This window comes from Aptenodytes patagonicus, chromosome Z, assembly GCF_965638725.1.
Source record: "Aptenodytes patagonicus chromosome Z, bAptPat1.pri.cur, whole genome shotgun sequence".
In the NCBI taxonomy this organism is placed as follows: Eukaryota; Metazoa; Chordata; class Aves; order Sphenisciformes; family Spheniscidae; genus Aptenodytes; species Aptenodytes patagonicus.
The window spans coordinates 15763322-15779699 of NC_134982.1; the positions used below are offsets into that span (position 1 = coordinate 15763322).

Consider the following 16378-nt stretch of genomic DNA (forward strand, 5'->3'; position numbering starts at 1 on the left):
TGGACAGCTGACACACAGAATTCCCTGAAAGCTCCTCAAGTCAATGCTGTGGCTCTTTTAAATTGCCATAATTCAATCCTTATGATTTTATAACCATTGACTATTATTACTATATTTATATTTGTCTCAACAAGGAGTCCAGAAATCTGTTTCCACTATTTATATTTTTCTATACTAGAGAAAGGTAGAATTGGCAAATTCAAGAAAGAAGTCAAACGACACTGGCAGAGTCTCCTTACCCCAACTATGCTTTGTGAAGGACGTATTTCTGTCACGAAGGAAAGCCCAGCGTAATCCAGAGCATCACAGTCAGGTGCTTTTTAAGCTCCTGGTTTTCTCCTTGGGTATATGCACTGTAATAAATCACTCCCTCCAGAGCACAGTCCTTCCTGTGGACATCTAAAGCTGATGCAAAGCACCTGCTGTACAAAACAATCTCACACACAAAAAACCAAGTCTCTCTTTTTTGTGACTTGACCTTAGAAGCACTCTGTTGGCTCAAATCTTAAGCAATTCTTCTTTGAATACAAAGCTTGTATTCAGGTATTAACTGTCATATTCCACCAAATTACTCATCTTCACTGCCCTGCACTCCCCCCTCTGTGCTCTGCCCCTGGGCTGCCCCTCAGTGCCCGCCACCATATCACAGGCTCTTCCCTGCCCCTTTTGCTGCAAAGCTCACTCATGCAGGGGGCTCAGATTAAGTGGCTTTTGAATTAGGCTTTTTTGCCCTGCAGACCGTGCGGTTTTTGCCAATGTCAGTGCTCCTGGTTTCAGCAGCAAGAATTCAGGGAGAATTGAAAGCAGTGTGGCAGCAGAAAACGCTCCAGACAGACAAAACAGGAACACCAGGCCTTCACTAAACCCTCCACAGGCACCAAAAAATCCTCTTGAAAGTAGAGTTCACCATGGTAGTCAAGGCTGTTCACAGACACAGCCCCATGAAGCACGGGCTGGGGCGACTCAGAGCTTGCTTGCCACAGCACCATCGCCTCTCACATCTCACAGCTCATGCCTCATTGAGGGCCACAGCTGATCACCAGTGGTAGCTTGATTAGATGATTTAATGAGCTAAATTGGAGGTGATGTGCATGTAGCTGTGATGGCTGAGTTTGCAGCAACCAGCTCCTGGGCTGAGGCAAGGGGGCTGTGGAGAGGACCTGGTGGCCGTCTTGGTAATGCAGGCAGGCAGGCTGGCAAGCAAGCAAGCAAGCAAACAAACAAGCAAGCTGGCTGAGAAGTTGCTAGAAGCTGTGTATGAAGGGAAATCTGTAGAGACTGGGGTGAGAGGGAGGATGGAGGAGCATGACAGGGCTAATGGGAGCTGGGCACGAGCAGTTTGTGTGGGGAAAGGAGCTCTGGCAGCTGGGGAGGGTCCTGGGCAGCCTTTTGCCTGCCCTCATGACTCTGTGCTCCCTCAGCCCTGCTCCCCTGTGCCCCTCAGCAGTGGCCATGCCTGTGCCCTGCCTTTCCCCACCATCAGCTCATGGGGCCCTGACTACCTCTGTGCCTCCCTGCCGGGGCTCAGTCTGTCATGGAGGGACTCAGGGCTGGTTGGAGCCAGCACAAGCCTGAGACTGTGGGGGCGGCCATCTTATCAGCTGCTGTCAGCAGTGTCCTGGCACCCAGAGAGGGGAGAAGAGAAGGAGCCTGTGCTGGGGGAAGGGGAGATTGGGTGGGAGGAAAGGGAGGAAACAACTTTCTCAAGGAAGGAGTCACTTCAGTTTCTTCCCTGTATACCCTCATGTAAATGGTTGGGCAGGGGATTATCCACTGGCCTGGTTTCCCCCCTCGGCATCCCCCCCAGCTGCTGATGCCAGGAGGAAGAGGAAGTGGAAAAGCAAGAGGAACAGAGAGCTTTAGCAAAACACCCCTGACTTCCCTTTCTTCTCAACACGTCCTTCCCTGCCTCTGCTTGGGAAGCAAAAAAATGTGCAAGAACATGCAAATACCTCACTAGGAGTTGTGCAAACCCTGTGGGGGAGAGAGAGGGATCTCTCTGGACACCCCATGCTTTCGCACTCAAACTTAACAACCTCCTTTCCTGCCCTCTCGTATGTTAAACCCCCATCAGCTCTTCAAGTCTCATCTGCTTTTAGTGCAGAGAAGCAAAACAGAAACCCATGTTTCCTAAAAAGCATCCCAGCTCCAGGCAAGGTCCTGCTCTCACTGTTTGCCCTTCTGCACTAGCTTATGGGGGCACAGAGGACTCACAGCTGATGTCTGTGCCTCTTCAGGTGTCACCTAGCTCAGTTATCATGAGCTTTCTCTAGGAAGTGTCTTTACTTGTCAAAATATCCTCCTTAAACTTCTGAAGAAAAGGTTTCAGATGAGAGCAATTTAGGCTCTGTTAATGTCATATGATTTCTTACCAACAGCTCTTCAGTCTTTTCCTTTTAAAAAGTGGAAGATCAGACCTACATTTGGTAACTATTGCACAAATCATACCAGAGGTGATCAGGCTGCTTTTGCTTTAAAAAGATGTTTGCTTAAAAAAAAAAAGATTTTCATGGTCGATTTTGATGAATCAAGCAATCCCTGATAAAGTTAAGACAAAAATGAGTTTTAATGAAATGCAATTGACATCTTTCTGTACTGTATGTCCTCTCAAGAAAGTACCTGTCACAAGTAGAGCCAAATTTGAAAACATCTGAAACAGAGAAAATGAAGGCTCAAGTTAAATTCTCAGTTGTATGAACCTTTCACCATTCTGCCTCTGCACCCTTTCACGGTGCTTCTGTGATAATTAGTATTATTTAGTATAACTGCAGCTAATAATTTTAGAGTCTTTTCTCATGGTCTCGAATTTTAACTTTTTAGTTACTATATATGCTGCATTACAAGTATTTTTATGTTCTAAAACATGAAGGAGGAAAGGCCAAGTTAAAAAAAAATATCAGTGCTTTACAGTTTAATGTGATTTATACAGTAGAAATTTTATCTATGTTGCAATGAAACCTTCTTGGCTTATTTTGTCAAGTCAGTTTTCCCAGGCAGTCACACAGCTAAAGAGTATGTATTTTTTTTCTGTGTATCGTTAACAGGTTTCAGAAAACAGATAATTACTTTCTCGTGCAAGTCCTGTTGACTCACTGAGGAGCTGGATAAGGAAGGAAAACTCTTCTTTCGAGGCTGGAGCTCCTTTTCTTCTGCTCTTGTACCAGGAATAACACAAGAAGTGTCCAACGAGGAGCTACACTGTAGAGCTCACCATGTTCACCTGAATGAGACACCATGTAACACTGATCTCTGATATAATTCTGTAATGTCTTTTTTGTAACTAATGTACTACTTTGCACTGGGGAGTATTTACAAAAAATCTGTAATATACCCTTAATCTTTTAATGGCAAACTTCTCAACAGATGAGAAATGCAGAAAACAGGAACTAATTTTAGCAAGGCTTCACAATTTCAAGTACAGTTAATCCAGCATCAGATATTTTTGTCCATCTCTTATGAAGTTTTTTCAGTTTCTTATCCTTTGCATTGAGAAATTTCTTGAAAAATACTGCTGATTCTAGTAGATCCAGCTAATTTGCAAAGACCAGAAAGGGAAAGCTGCTAAGTACTTTCATGGATTTTTTCCTTCAGTAGCATTTAATGACCTCTCTATAGATTCTTTGCTCTCAGAGTTCATAAGCAGTGCAAACTCACACAGAGCAGTTGAGGAAAAGTGATGTGTACTATTAGCAGCTTGTGAACTACTTCAAAATGAGACATAGCACTAAGGGTTGGACCAGATGATTTTTCAAGGTCCCCTCCAACCTGGCCTATTCTATGATTCTGTGATAGCAGTGACTCTCAATTTTGCTTGCAGTTGGTTCGGTTGAAATGCTACCTCCTCCCCACCTGAACTGCAGGATAAAGTGCCTCCATGCAAGTAATTAGTGTACTTATCAAGTGGCTGAAGAGAGCCTTCACACAGGCAGTTACTACCCATCAGCTATAACTTGCTGGACTCTGCAGCTGGACCACCAGCTCCCTGTTTCCCAGTCTGTTCCATGAGTTCAGCCAGTGCAGAGAGACTAAGTGGTGGCTGAGAGTGCAGGGTCAAGGCCAAAGCAGAGTGAAACAGGAGTCTCTGACAGGATGCAGTTAGAGTTCTTTTATGTAGAGCTAAAGCTGTGTTGTAAGGAGGTAGGGAACAGATTGGGATCCCAGTTTGTGTGTAGCATCAGGTAGGAGGATGAGGATGTAGAATAAGGGTCTGGGTTGTAGAAGGGAAGATGTATGATAGAAGAGTGGGGAAAGGAAGACAAGAACACATTTCATGTCCAGCTACTGCCACTGTGCAAACAGAGTTTAGGAATCCCCTGTGTAGGCCTGGCATGCATTCTTGCTTGCTGCAGACCCAATCTACTTATTTATAAATCATCGTTCACCCGTTTGCCACACATCCTATGCACCGTTTCTGCAGCTCCTCCTGTAAGTCAACAGTTTAACCACATCAGTGGAAAATTCACAATAAAAAAAATGAGCCTATGCTGTCATGGTGTTCAGTCACCTCGACTAGTTGTACCTTCTGAGGAAGTAATACGTTCTCAGTGTTGATGTGGGGCATGGGACACCTAACAATTACACTTTTAAATTTTTTCCCCAAAAGGCTAAGAAGCCTGTCCTGGTTTCAGCTGGGATAGAGTTAATTTTCTTCCTAGTAGCTGGTACAGTGCTGTGTTTTGACTTTAGTATGAGAATAATGTTGATAACACACCGATGTTTTAGTTGTTGCTAAGTCGTGCTTACACTAGCCAAGGACTTTTCAGCTTCCCATGCTCTACCGACTGAGAAGGCTGGGGGTGCACAAGAAGCTGGGAGGGGGCACAGCCAGGACAGCTGACCCAAACTGGCCAGAGGGACATTCCATACCATGTGACGTCATGTGCAGTACATAAACTGGGGGAAAGCTGGGGGGGGGGGGCCGCTGCTCAGGGACTGGCTGGGCATCGGTCGGCGGGTGGTGAGCAACGGCATTGTGCATCACTTGCTTTGTATATTATTATTATTATTATTAAATTTCAATTATTAAACTGTTCTTATCTCAATCCACAAGTTTTCTCACTTTCACCCTTCTGATTCTCTCCCCCATCCCACTGGGGCGGGGGGGGAGAGTGAGCGAGCGGCTGTGTGGTGCTCAGTTGCCGGCTGAGGTTAAACCACGACAAAGCCTGTGTAATGACCTCTACTATTTTTCACTGCAGTTTGTAAAGGTGCCTCCTCCCCTCAGGTCTGCTGCAATGGAAGTTGAAGACTGTTCTATATCACGTGTCTCTGAAAAAATACAGATTAAAAATGTTCAAGGAAAGGAAAGAAAATGACAAAAAAGGAAAGGGACTAGGGCATGGGAGGAGAGGTGCTTTTCAGTGCAGATAATTTCACTGGTTGAGGTTACAGGACACAGCATTTGTACCAGCAATACAAAGAAATACAGGTTTAGAGTAACTGCATGAGAGGAGTGCTTGGGTGAGGACTCCCTAAACTGCTGTTGCAGTGGAGGAAAAGGAAGGTAGGAACACACCCTTTGAACATAGCTTCAGGACAGCTTGGTTGGTTAGGCAGGAACAAGCAAAATACAAACATAGTGTAATTTCTGTGCTACACATGGGCAGAATCCTTCTTGTTCCCATCTCCCAGCCAGTGCTGTACTGCAAGGTCTCCCATACGAGCCTTTTGTTCTTTTTTATACTTTTCTTCCTGGACAGTCTGACCAGTTGCAGAACTGGTCAAACCTCAGAATTGCTTTCATGTAAGCAATCTCACATTCTCTAGTGTGAACTTTTTCATGTGAGCAACACATTTTCAAGGATTGTCATACATGAAATCAAGCATCTGGAAAGATGTTAAATATAGAATGTTAAAGTTTAATTAAAAATAAATGCAGCCCTTTATATGATTTCTTAGTTTAGTACAATTCCTGACATCAGTAACAAAGACAATAATGTGGCCTGAATAACAACAAAGAGCATGCTCCCACAGCATAAACATTTCAAAGCACAAAATAACTTCAGAAACGTTCCCATGGGAGTTTTAATCAGACAGTAAAGTTAAAAATGAAAACCCAGTTTAATCCAAACATCTTTAAAAATAATGTTTCAACAAAAATTTTCCTAAGCCCTTCTGCCTAGGATTTGCGTAATGCCTAACATCCTTTCTATGGCCTGATCCTTTGGGCTTTTAAAAAAGTTTATTTTGACTATCAATGAATTCTGATCCCTGATCCTTAGCAGGTGATAGCAGGTTGGTCACAAAGCCTGCTGGCTTTAAAGTGACTGGTTAACCTGTGATATAAACCCGTAAACAGAAGAAATTGAAAGTTAGGTTAAATAAGAATGTATTCATCTGTGCCTCTGACAATCACAGCAGAAAAACAGGATCAGTTTTCCATCTGCTGAGAGTCCTTTTGGTAAACTTAGGCAGAGAGTGTACACAAACCCCATATTCTGAAGCCTTGCTGGTACACTCAGAGTGTCTTCTTTCAAAAAGAATAATTCTTCCTTCCTGCCTTCCTACTCTCCTGTCTTTTTCCGAGACTCCCCTCTCTTCTGCTAACCTCACTTTTCCCCTTTTCATCCCATACTTGGAATGTGCTACCTGGGAAATGAGAGGTAAGTGGACCTTGTGTCCCCTCTTCCTTCATACACCTGCCCTGCAGCCAGATGGAGCTCACCTTTCAGCTATTGAGAGGAAGGGAACCCTAATTCATGCAGCACTTTCTCTGTACAACTTACTGTGTGCATATTTTTTCTGTGATGTCATTCCTGGGTGCTTGCACAATAGTGACCTCTAACGGAAGAGCCACTCCCATTACAAATGATAGCCTCACAGAATAATTTAGGTAGGGAGGGACCTCTGGAAGTCATCTTGTCCAACTGTCTGCTCAGAGCAGGGCCAAAGTCCCCAGACTGCTCTTGCTCAGAGCATTCTTCAGTTGGGTTTTGACTACATGCAAGGATGGAGAATCTGCAGCCCCTCTAGGCTGTCCCAGTATTTGATTTCCCTCACTGTTAAAAAAAAAAAAAAAAAAAAAAGAAAAAAAAAAAAAGAAAAGGAACTAATTGGGATTTTCCTTTTTTGCATCTTGTTTCCAATGCCTCTAGTTTCCATTGCCTCTCATGCTATCCCTGTGCATCTCTGAGATGAGTATGACACCTTCCCATCAGATATTTGAAGACTGCAATAAAGTCTCTGCTTTACCTTCTTATCTCCAGGCTGACCAGCCCCAGTTCTCTCAGCTTCTTGTCTTGTCATGTGTCCTAGTTCCCTGATCACCTACTGTGAGCACAAGGAATTGGGTTTTTGCTGTTATGTCTGCGCAGTGCCTGCCTGCTGCCTTGCCTCAGAGGCAGAGAAGTTATGGCTGCTTTCTTAATCATGCAGATTTAGTTGCCTACCAAGTCTGTTATTTGCAGGCACTTGAATCTGCTCTTTACAGGGTATGTGCGAATGAGAAGGGGAAATTCAGCAGGTCTCTTTCAGTTTTGCTGTCTCCTCACAGAGGCTACAGGCCACAACAGATAAGGAGGCAGCAGGTACCAGCCTTTCTGCTCCAAGGGCTAAAGTGTATGGGGAAAATAAAATTTTCCATTTTGTTGTTGTGCAGGATCACACTGCCAAATTTGTTGCTGAGCACTGGCTAGATTGAAAGGTAAGGCCAGTCTGCTGGGCATCCATTAAAGGATGGGCCATTAGGTAGATCATCAGTTGCACAGGATACTTTTATTGTGGAGGATATAGGACACCTACTGACTGTGTTGGGGAGAAGAGCAGCAGGAAGCAGAAAGGCACCAGTGGTTGGCTAAGGGAGGTCCATATAGTGACTGTTCATTCTTGTGGGCTAGTGCATAAATTTGAGCCCTAGCAACTGCTCTTAGAGGCTGAGAAAAGAGATTTGATTGAAAACTTATGTCATGTAAGGAAAACATTCAGATCAATGGAAACCTAGTGGTGGAATAATGAATGAATTAGAGACTGAGGTCCAAAAAAGGATAAGGTGGGACCAGTCGTAGAGACAGGTCCATTGGGGGATAAACACTTGAAGAGATAAAAGGGATTGTCAAAAGGATTTGGAAAATAGAATCATAGAATCATAGAATCATTAAGGTTGGAAAAGACCTCTAAGATCATCAAGTCCAACCGTCAACCCAACACCACCATGCCCACTAAACCATGTCCCTAAGCGCCTCATCTACTCGTCTTTTAAATACCTCCAGGGATGGGGACTCAACCACTTCCCTGGGCAGCCTGTTCCAATGTTTCACCACTCTTTCAGTAAAGAAATTTTTCCTCACGTCCAATCTAAACCTCCCCGGCGCAACTTGAGGCCGTTTCCTCTTGTCCTATCGCTTGTTACTTGGGAGAAGAGACCGACACCCACCTCGCTACAACCTCCTTTCAGGGAGTTGTAGAGAGCGATGAGGTCTCCCCTCAGCCTCCTTTTCTCCAGGCTAAACAACCCCAGTTCCCTCAGCCGCTCCTCAGAAGACTTGTTCTCCAGACCCTTCACCAGCTTCATCGCCCTTCTCTGGACATGCTCCAGCACCTCAACGTCCTTCTTGTAGTGAGGGGCCCAAAACTGAACACAGTATTTGAGGTGCGGCCTCACCAGTGCCGAGTACAGGGGCACGATCACTCCCCTACTCCTGCTGGCCACATTGTTTCTGATACAGGCCAGGATGCCATTGGCCTTCTTGGCCACCTGGGTACACTGCCGGCTCACGTTAAAGAAATTACTAAGAGATGGAGCAGATCAGTGGTTGTGGCTAAATTGCTGTTTTGAGAGACTTTATACAGGAGAAGTAAGTGAGAGCCTGGGGACATGATTTCCAAAAGTTTTTCTTCTCCAAGGAGAATAAGAAAACCACTCTCCCTATGACTCATCTTCAGAATCAAAACACAGATGCCCTCAGAGAAGGGTCATGGAATTGTAGAGGTTGTGACACTTCTCCAAAACTTTGTTACACAAGTGACTAGCGGGAAGAAAAGCTGTTAAAGATGTGTCAGCAGAAGTGAAAGGAACACACAGCCATAGCTGCAAATCCAAGTTGCACAAGATCCTCTGATCCCCATTTCATTCTGTGAAAATGTAAGTCCCCCAAAATGGTTAAAAGAAATATTTTGCCAATATTTATGGATTGAATTTGGCAAATTCCATGTGACCCATTTTTAAGCATGTGCTATTAATTGTTCTTACGAATTTTCCACACCTTTCAGTGATGACATTACAAGTTGGGGGCCATCGTTCACAACTTCCATGCAAGAACTTGGGTGAGGCTTTCTTTTTGTACATTTCTGTGCAATTTTTCTATTCTTAATTTTCTAGGTACTCCAACTTTTGCATTGAGGAATGCTGCTGAAGGCAGCTGCTATTTTTGTTCATTTCAGATTTTTCCTGTTAAGAGTCCTGAACTCTGATGGAAAATTACTTTTATTCTTTTTTAGTTAGTTGGATTCTCTTCATTAGAATACAAAACAGTATGAATGCTCTCTTTGTAAGAAAGAAATACCTAAAAAAGATTATTTTTATTGAAATGAACCCACAAATCTCATCAGGTTCTTAATCCCAGACTGTTGATTCAAGTATAGATGACTTACTGATAAATATTAAAACTTTGCACTTATAACAAAAAATAAAAGAGTGCACCTTTAGATATCCTTGTGTTACCTGTCTTAAACTATCAGGAGACATTCAAAATATACTTACATGAGACAGGTCTGGAATAAATGACTACAAAAAGGTCTCATATCAATATAAGTATTCAAATGAGAGTCTGTTATCAAAAGAAAAAGGATATTAGGGCAAATGCTGCTAATTCCCACCTTTGAGTGTGACTGTTGAGAAAGGCAGTAGCTTTACTAAACGGTGAGCAAACACAGTTTCAAGGAAAGGAATCAAGAGTGGAAGCTTTTTCTTGAAAGCAAAGTATTTTGGTTTTTTTTCCAATTCCTTCAAACACCTTTGGTGCTTTTAAAAAAGCAGATAGCTTGGCAGCACTGGAGAAAGGGAGCTGGAAGCCCTGCACTAACTTGTGTAACTTACTCTTTGTTAGAGTAGGAGAAGCTGACACATAAAATCCAACATTTTTCATGTTACAGTTCAGGTGGCAAAGAGAAAGATTGGGGTAATTTTGTGTCTTAGAGTGAAATAAAAAAACATGGTATGTTCTGTATCAGCTTCATGTTTACATTTGTTTATGAATGTGATTTATTTCTGTCTAATTTACATACCTAACACATTTTTCCTATCTTAGCCTTCCCCCCCGCCCCCCCCCCCCCCCCCCCCCTCAGGAATAGGAAAAACCCTAAGGAATGAAGGTCGTATGAAAGTTCAGCAAAGGTATTGTTGTTCTGCATTTTAGGGGTCTCTGAAAGTCTGTGTTTTGTCCAAGTTGCAAAGTACAGGGGTGGGGAAGGTTGGAGTTCATTCCACTCCTCTTAAATAGGCCAAGATGTTGCCTGATTTCAGTGTGAATGGGCTGAGCACAGACATGGCTGGATGTAGCAAGTCCTGGCTTGCCAATAGTTTTCCTTCATAATATCATGGGGCTCTCATTAATGTGTTGCAATAATATTATGGGGCTCTCAAGCAGCAAGACACTTGCTTGGCAGCAAGACACTGTAGGATAACTGGAATGCCAGTTTGGGATGTTCTGAGTGCAGTTTGGCCCTCTGTGCCAATCTAGAGGCATCACTGGGCATTATGTATGCACAGAGCATAGCTGTCATTGAGTACTGTAGACAATCCACTATTCCACTGCTTGGCTAGCTTTACCATTACAATCTTTTCCCCAGTCTCTCATACCATGAGCAGAAAAGTGTTTTTTTATTTCACTGGGACAGGTGTTCATTTATAACATTTTTGAAAATAGCCTAAAGACCCGGGAAAAAAATTTTCTCTCTCTCAGTGTTTCTCTACTTCTTATGATCCACTTGGGCTTGACAGACAGAAAATTGTGCCTGGCTCACAAAGACAATAGTATCCTGAACATATTCTTAGCCCTGCGAGTTTTGTTTTGCACAAATCAGTTTCAAAATCTGCTGTGCTCTCTAGAGGAATTTCTCCATTCCTCATGTTTCATGAAGATGTTGGCCCAAGTCTTGGTCAACGTTATATCTCCAGTTTATGGAGATTTTGATTTGGTATAACTCCTTGGGTACCTCTGAGTGTCATAGAATCATAGAATCATTGAGGTTGGAAAAGACCTCTAAGATCATCGAGTCCAACCATCGACCCAACACCACCACCCACTAAACCGTGTCCCTAAGCGCCTCATCTACTCGTCTTTTAAATACCTCCAGGGATGGGGACTCCACCACTTCCCTGGGCAGCCTCTTCCAATGTTTAACCACTCTTTCAGTAAAGAAATTTTTCCTCACGTCCAATCTAAACCTCCCCGGCGCAACTTGAGGCCATTTCCTCTCGTCCTATCGCTAGTTACTTGGGAGAAGAGACCGACACCCACCTCGCTACAACCTCCTTTCAGGGAGTTGTAGAGAGCGATGAGGTATCTTTGCATTGTGCAGTGTGCATGCAGAGTTAGGTGGCAGATGAATATCAACTTTGAAAATTCTTCCCAAATGGTGGACCTCAGTGCCTAAATGATGGGCATAGGTGCTGAAGGAGGCAGCTTTCAGGATTAGATTAACAGACTTGGTTGACACGGGAAACAACATTCAAAATGCTAATAGTTAAATTGTACACAAAAATATCACAGTAGATAATCTTAGCAAGCATATCAAGAAACGAACATCTCTAGCTCGGAGATAACCCTTAATATATTTCTCACTCCTCTCTGTGACTTTATATGCCTGAATCCTGTCTAAGGATAAGTGCCTTCTTACACTTTTGGCTGTGCATACTTAGGCCCTCTCTTTCAAAAGAATAACCCAAGGGGGCATTTCCTTCATTAAAGAACAGATGGAGAGGGGTGTGAGTCCCTTCCTAGCAGTTAGGAGTATGGGTTACAGTGTCAGCTTCCAGAATTGCTATATAATGTACAATGTAACCACTTTTGAACAGGAAGAAGCTTTTTCTGACCATCCATTAAAGTAGACCACTTCACTAAATGGCCATAGTTTTTGTGTGACAAAAATTTGGTCCCAAAGGATTAATGTATTTTGACTATCCTGGAAGAAGACAAAACCCTTTCCAAGATGAATGCTACAGAACTATAGCACTGAGCCCTGACTGAGTTATTTCAGGGCAAGCTATGGTACAACAGCTGTTCTCCAGGAATTGCCTGTGTGGAGACTTTTTGTCTGTAGTCATATAACACGAATGACAGAGTCTGCCATGATTTAAATGCGAAGTTAGTAACACTGATGAGGCAACATGAATGCCTTCCAAACTGAGATACCTGGAAAATGTGCCGCACCTCACTTTTTAACTGCTGTTCTAGCTCCATCTGAATGTTATGACTAAATAGATCCCAGCAGTCCCCTCTGCTTTTCTGGATTTTCTTTAAGTTCTTTTCTCTTTCTTTTCTCTTTTCTTTTCTTTTCTTTTCTTTTCTTTTCTTTTCTTTTCTTTTCTTTTCTTTTCTTTTCTTTTCTTTTCTTTTCTTTTCTTCTCTTCTCTTCTCTTCTCTTCTCTTCTCTTCTCTTCTCTTCTCTTCTCTTCTCTTCTCTTCTCTTCTCTTCTTCTCTTCTCTTTTTCTCTTTTTTCTCTTTTCTTTTTCTCTTTCTTTTTTCCCTTCCCTTCCCTTCCCTTCCCTTCCCTTCCCTTCCCTTCCCTTCCCTTCCCTTCCCTTCCCTTCCCTTCCCTTCCCTTCCCTTCCCTTCCCTTCCCTTCCCTTCCCTTCCCTTCCCTTCCCTTCCCTTCCCTTCCCTTCCCTTCCCTTCCCTTCCCTTCCCTTTTTCCCTTCCCTTCCCTTCCCTTCCCTTCCCTTCCCTTCCCTTCCCTTCCCTTCCCTTCCCTTCCCTTCCCTTCCCTTCCCTTCCCTTCCCTTCCCTTCCCTTCCCTTCCCTTCCCTTCCCTTCCCTTCCCTTCCCTTCTCCTCTCCTCTCCTCTCCTCTCCTCTCCTCTCCTCTCCTCTCCTCTCCTCTCCTCTCCTCTCCTCTCCTCTCCTCTCCTCTCCTCTCCTCTCCTCTCCTCTCCTCTCCTCTCCTCTCCTCTCCTCTCCTCTCTCTCTTTTCTTCCCCTTCCCCTTCCCCTTCCCCTTCCCCTTCCCCTTCCCCTTCCCCTTCCTCTTCTTTTTTCTTTTTCTTATTTTTTTTTTTAAACAAATGGTAGATCCAAATAGATCAACCAAATTCCTCGGTTGGCCATATCTGTATCAGAAGATTTATCTGAATTCTCATGTCTCAGAGGTTCTTTTGCTTCTTATAGTATATCTGAGAATTACCAGTATCACTGCAAGAAGATAGGCATGTCAAGGGCTATGCCTCTAGGTCAGAAATCAACACAGCTTGTCTTGGCTCGAAGTCAAAGGAAAATACAACCATTTTCCTTTGTGTTCATCAGCTTCAATCTCACATGAAGCTACACCTGCCAGCAGCTATTACTGTAGTTCTAGTATTTTTTCATCTGATATTATGTCTAAGTGTTTTGGTTTAAACTTGGGTCCGTTATGATGGTCGGAAATGAAATAGTGAATTCTATGTTTTGGTCTTCATTTGGATCTCGGGATTCTGCAGAGCAGTAGCTCTGCTCCTTCTATCTCTTCCTGTATGCGCTAAAAACAGAGCCAGCCTCAGCCAGATTATGCCCAATCTCATGTTCAAAAGGTTCATTGGCTTTTTTTTGTAGGAATAAGTTTGTCTTCCCAACCACTCTGACCTCTGTCTACTGTAAAACTGCCAGAAAACAAACTTTCCTACATTTCTCCTCATTCCACCTTCTTCAATTACTTGTTTTGCTCTCCTTCTAATTTTTTTTCCTGTCTTCTCATATTGCTGTAATATTAATTTCCACCCATGCAGTATCAAAGCAAAGACCAAAGTATGTGATTTGCTTCCTTGGTGAGGCTTCTGGGTTGCCTGTGATGCAAAGATGAAAGCACTCCTTTCCCCATAGTGCTATATAACATTGTCAAGAAAATACAGTAAGTGTGTGAATTTATGGTTTGCATTCCTTTGAACTGTCATTCATATTTGGATTCAGAGAAAACAACCTGGAGATTTGAAAAGATTTATATGAAAAAGTGAAACTTATTTTTGCTTATTTTCAAACTGCATTTGGCAACAGCAGAAGTCCTGTGTTCAACATATTTGCATATTTACATATTGTTTCTAAACAAACCTTTTTGAGAGAGCAGCTAGACATTTGAATCATGCCAGAAGAGTAATTGTGTGTTTGCCTTGCAAATTTTAATGTAGAGTTTTGGAAATACAAAGGCTCCATGTATATTTGGGCTCCTGAATGACTAGCTCAAGTTAAAGAATCTCTGTGGCAACCAGAAATCAGCAGGCAACAGCACAGCAAGATGCTAGTTTGGTAGAACTGTTGGCACTATTCAGATCCCATTTATCCATATGTAAATCCAGAGTAAGTCAAGTGACTTGAACTGAATTATTGGCATAAACAAACATAGCAGTTTGCCCTTTAGTACTTGATTCTGCACAGTGGGATTCATTACAACAGAAATAAATAGAATAAGAAATATCTGTTTTATATTTTAAATGTGAAAAAAGATTACTTATGTAAACAGTTTGAGGCCATTGCTTCAGATTCAGGAAGAATTACATCATTCTGTAAAACAGAGACAAACTCAACCAAAAACCTTCAAACTTTGTGGAGCATTGTTGAATGTGAAGTGTATTCTGCATTCAATCCTATTCCACATTGCCATTTTTCAAGTGCTACTTGCAATGGGCAAAGTTAGACCTCGTTCCCCATGAAGATACTGAATTCTGTAGCTTGGGTTCCTCTCTAAGTTTCATGAGATACTTTTTTTCTCTTGAAACAAGATTGACAGCTTCAAGTAAAGAATACTTCTTTAGTAATACTACCTTCAGGGAAAGATTGCTTTATTTGGGCATAGGTACCGTGATAAAAGTATACAAGCTACTCCAGGAGTTCTAAACTATTTCCCAGAGCAAAAATAGCCTGAAAAGCTATACAGATTTCACACTTTTCAACATTTATCTGTAAAATAATTTCTCTTTAAATTATTGATTTTGTTTATTAATAAAATACTTATAAAAACAGATGCATATAGAGAGTTTGGAATTTCAAAGAAACTGTCTTTTTAAGGAAAATAATTCTACACATTAGAAAAAAAAAAACCCAACTATACTGAAGGTTTACACATAAATACACAAATCTTGAGTGGTTTTTTCCTTTTTTTTTTCTTTTTTTAGTTACAAAGTACTTCTGAATCAAAATAAGATAGTGCAATTGCTTTCTGGAAATCGAATTAAAAGGCTTGACCCATTCCCATTTCTTGCTTGGTGTCACATTGACACTTGACTGCAGAATTCCTCTAGACACACAAACTAATTTGATGGCTTAGCCTTGAAAGATGCTGTTTTCTCTTCCTTAATTTTGAATGCCAGAATCAGTAAGGCACATACAAACCAGTTCACATGATGAAGGAGCTAAAAAAACTAAAAAGTTTCTTCATGCCCTCAAAAGCAGGAAATTAGCTGCAAGGAACTGAGTTGAAAACTATTAGAAATATGTTTAAAGTTTTACAGTCACATCCACTGCAGTTTTAGTACTAAGTCTTATGCATCCATGTAATAAAAAGTAAATGAATAGAGCTCTGTACTTACCATAGTTTCAGGCTCTCTGTCTCCACAAGTCTGCTAAAGAGTATGTACTGTACTAGAGAGAGTCAAAAATGTTCTTTGTCCTTCGCTGTGCACTTCCTTTTTTGAAAGTGTATGTGGTCTATCCAGCCTTCACAGGAAAAGATATCAGCAAAATCCTTGTTTTGCATATTATCAGAGACCTAACAGAATTTTTAACAGCATTTGTTTGGGATACACTGCCCCACTGTGAAGGACGAATGAGCATTCATTCATTTTATGACCTCCAAGATTATGATAAAAAACAGGTCTATGCTGATGAGAAAATTATATGGTTATGTTTTCTCTAATCTTTGACTGAAATGAAAAGGAAAATATATTTTGGTTTTGTCTTTCATATTCAGGGTTCCTGAATTTTCATGTATGCGGGCTTCACTACCAACCCCACGCACGTCTCCTTCTAGCTCAGATTTTCATGGATGTTTAAAATCTGAAGTAATTTTCTTCCTCTAATAAGCTGAACTATATTTCTGTCAATTAACCTTTGACTATTCAGCTCTTCATAGCTGATATTATCAGAAAAATAGGATTGTCCTGGTCCGACAGGATATTAAAGTTCTGCACTGCTGCAGACTTCCTATGCATAAAAATTGAAGGAAGAAAGGGCATATGGCCATAAACCTCATTGAGCTGG

The 16378-nt window shown here is 42.1% G+C and overlaps 1 protein-coding gene across 4 annotated transcripts in view; it reads right to left on the reverse strand.

Annotated features, from left to right (window-relative positions):
* The window catches only part of FYB1 (FYN binding protein 1), a 69821-nt gene extending 54069 nt beyond the window's left edge, over nt 1-15752 (reverse strand). For 3 of the 4 annotated variants that reach the window (XM_076362198.1, XM_076362194.1, XM_076362193.1), the window contains exon 1: nt 15709-15752. In XM_076362198.1, the coding sequence (XP_076218313.1) occupies nt 15709-15711 (3 nt within the window). In that variant the 5' untranslated portion in view covers nt 15712-15752. Of the gene's footprint in view, nt 1-3066; nt 3128-15708 lie in introns of those variants that run through there. The other variant, XM_076362197.1, reaches the window with a different exon arrangement.
* Nucleotides 15753-16378: the final 626 nt, after the last annotated feature.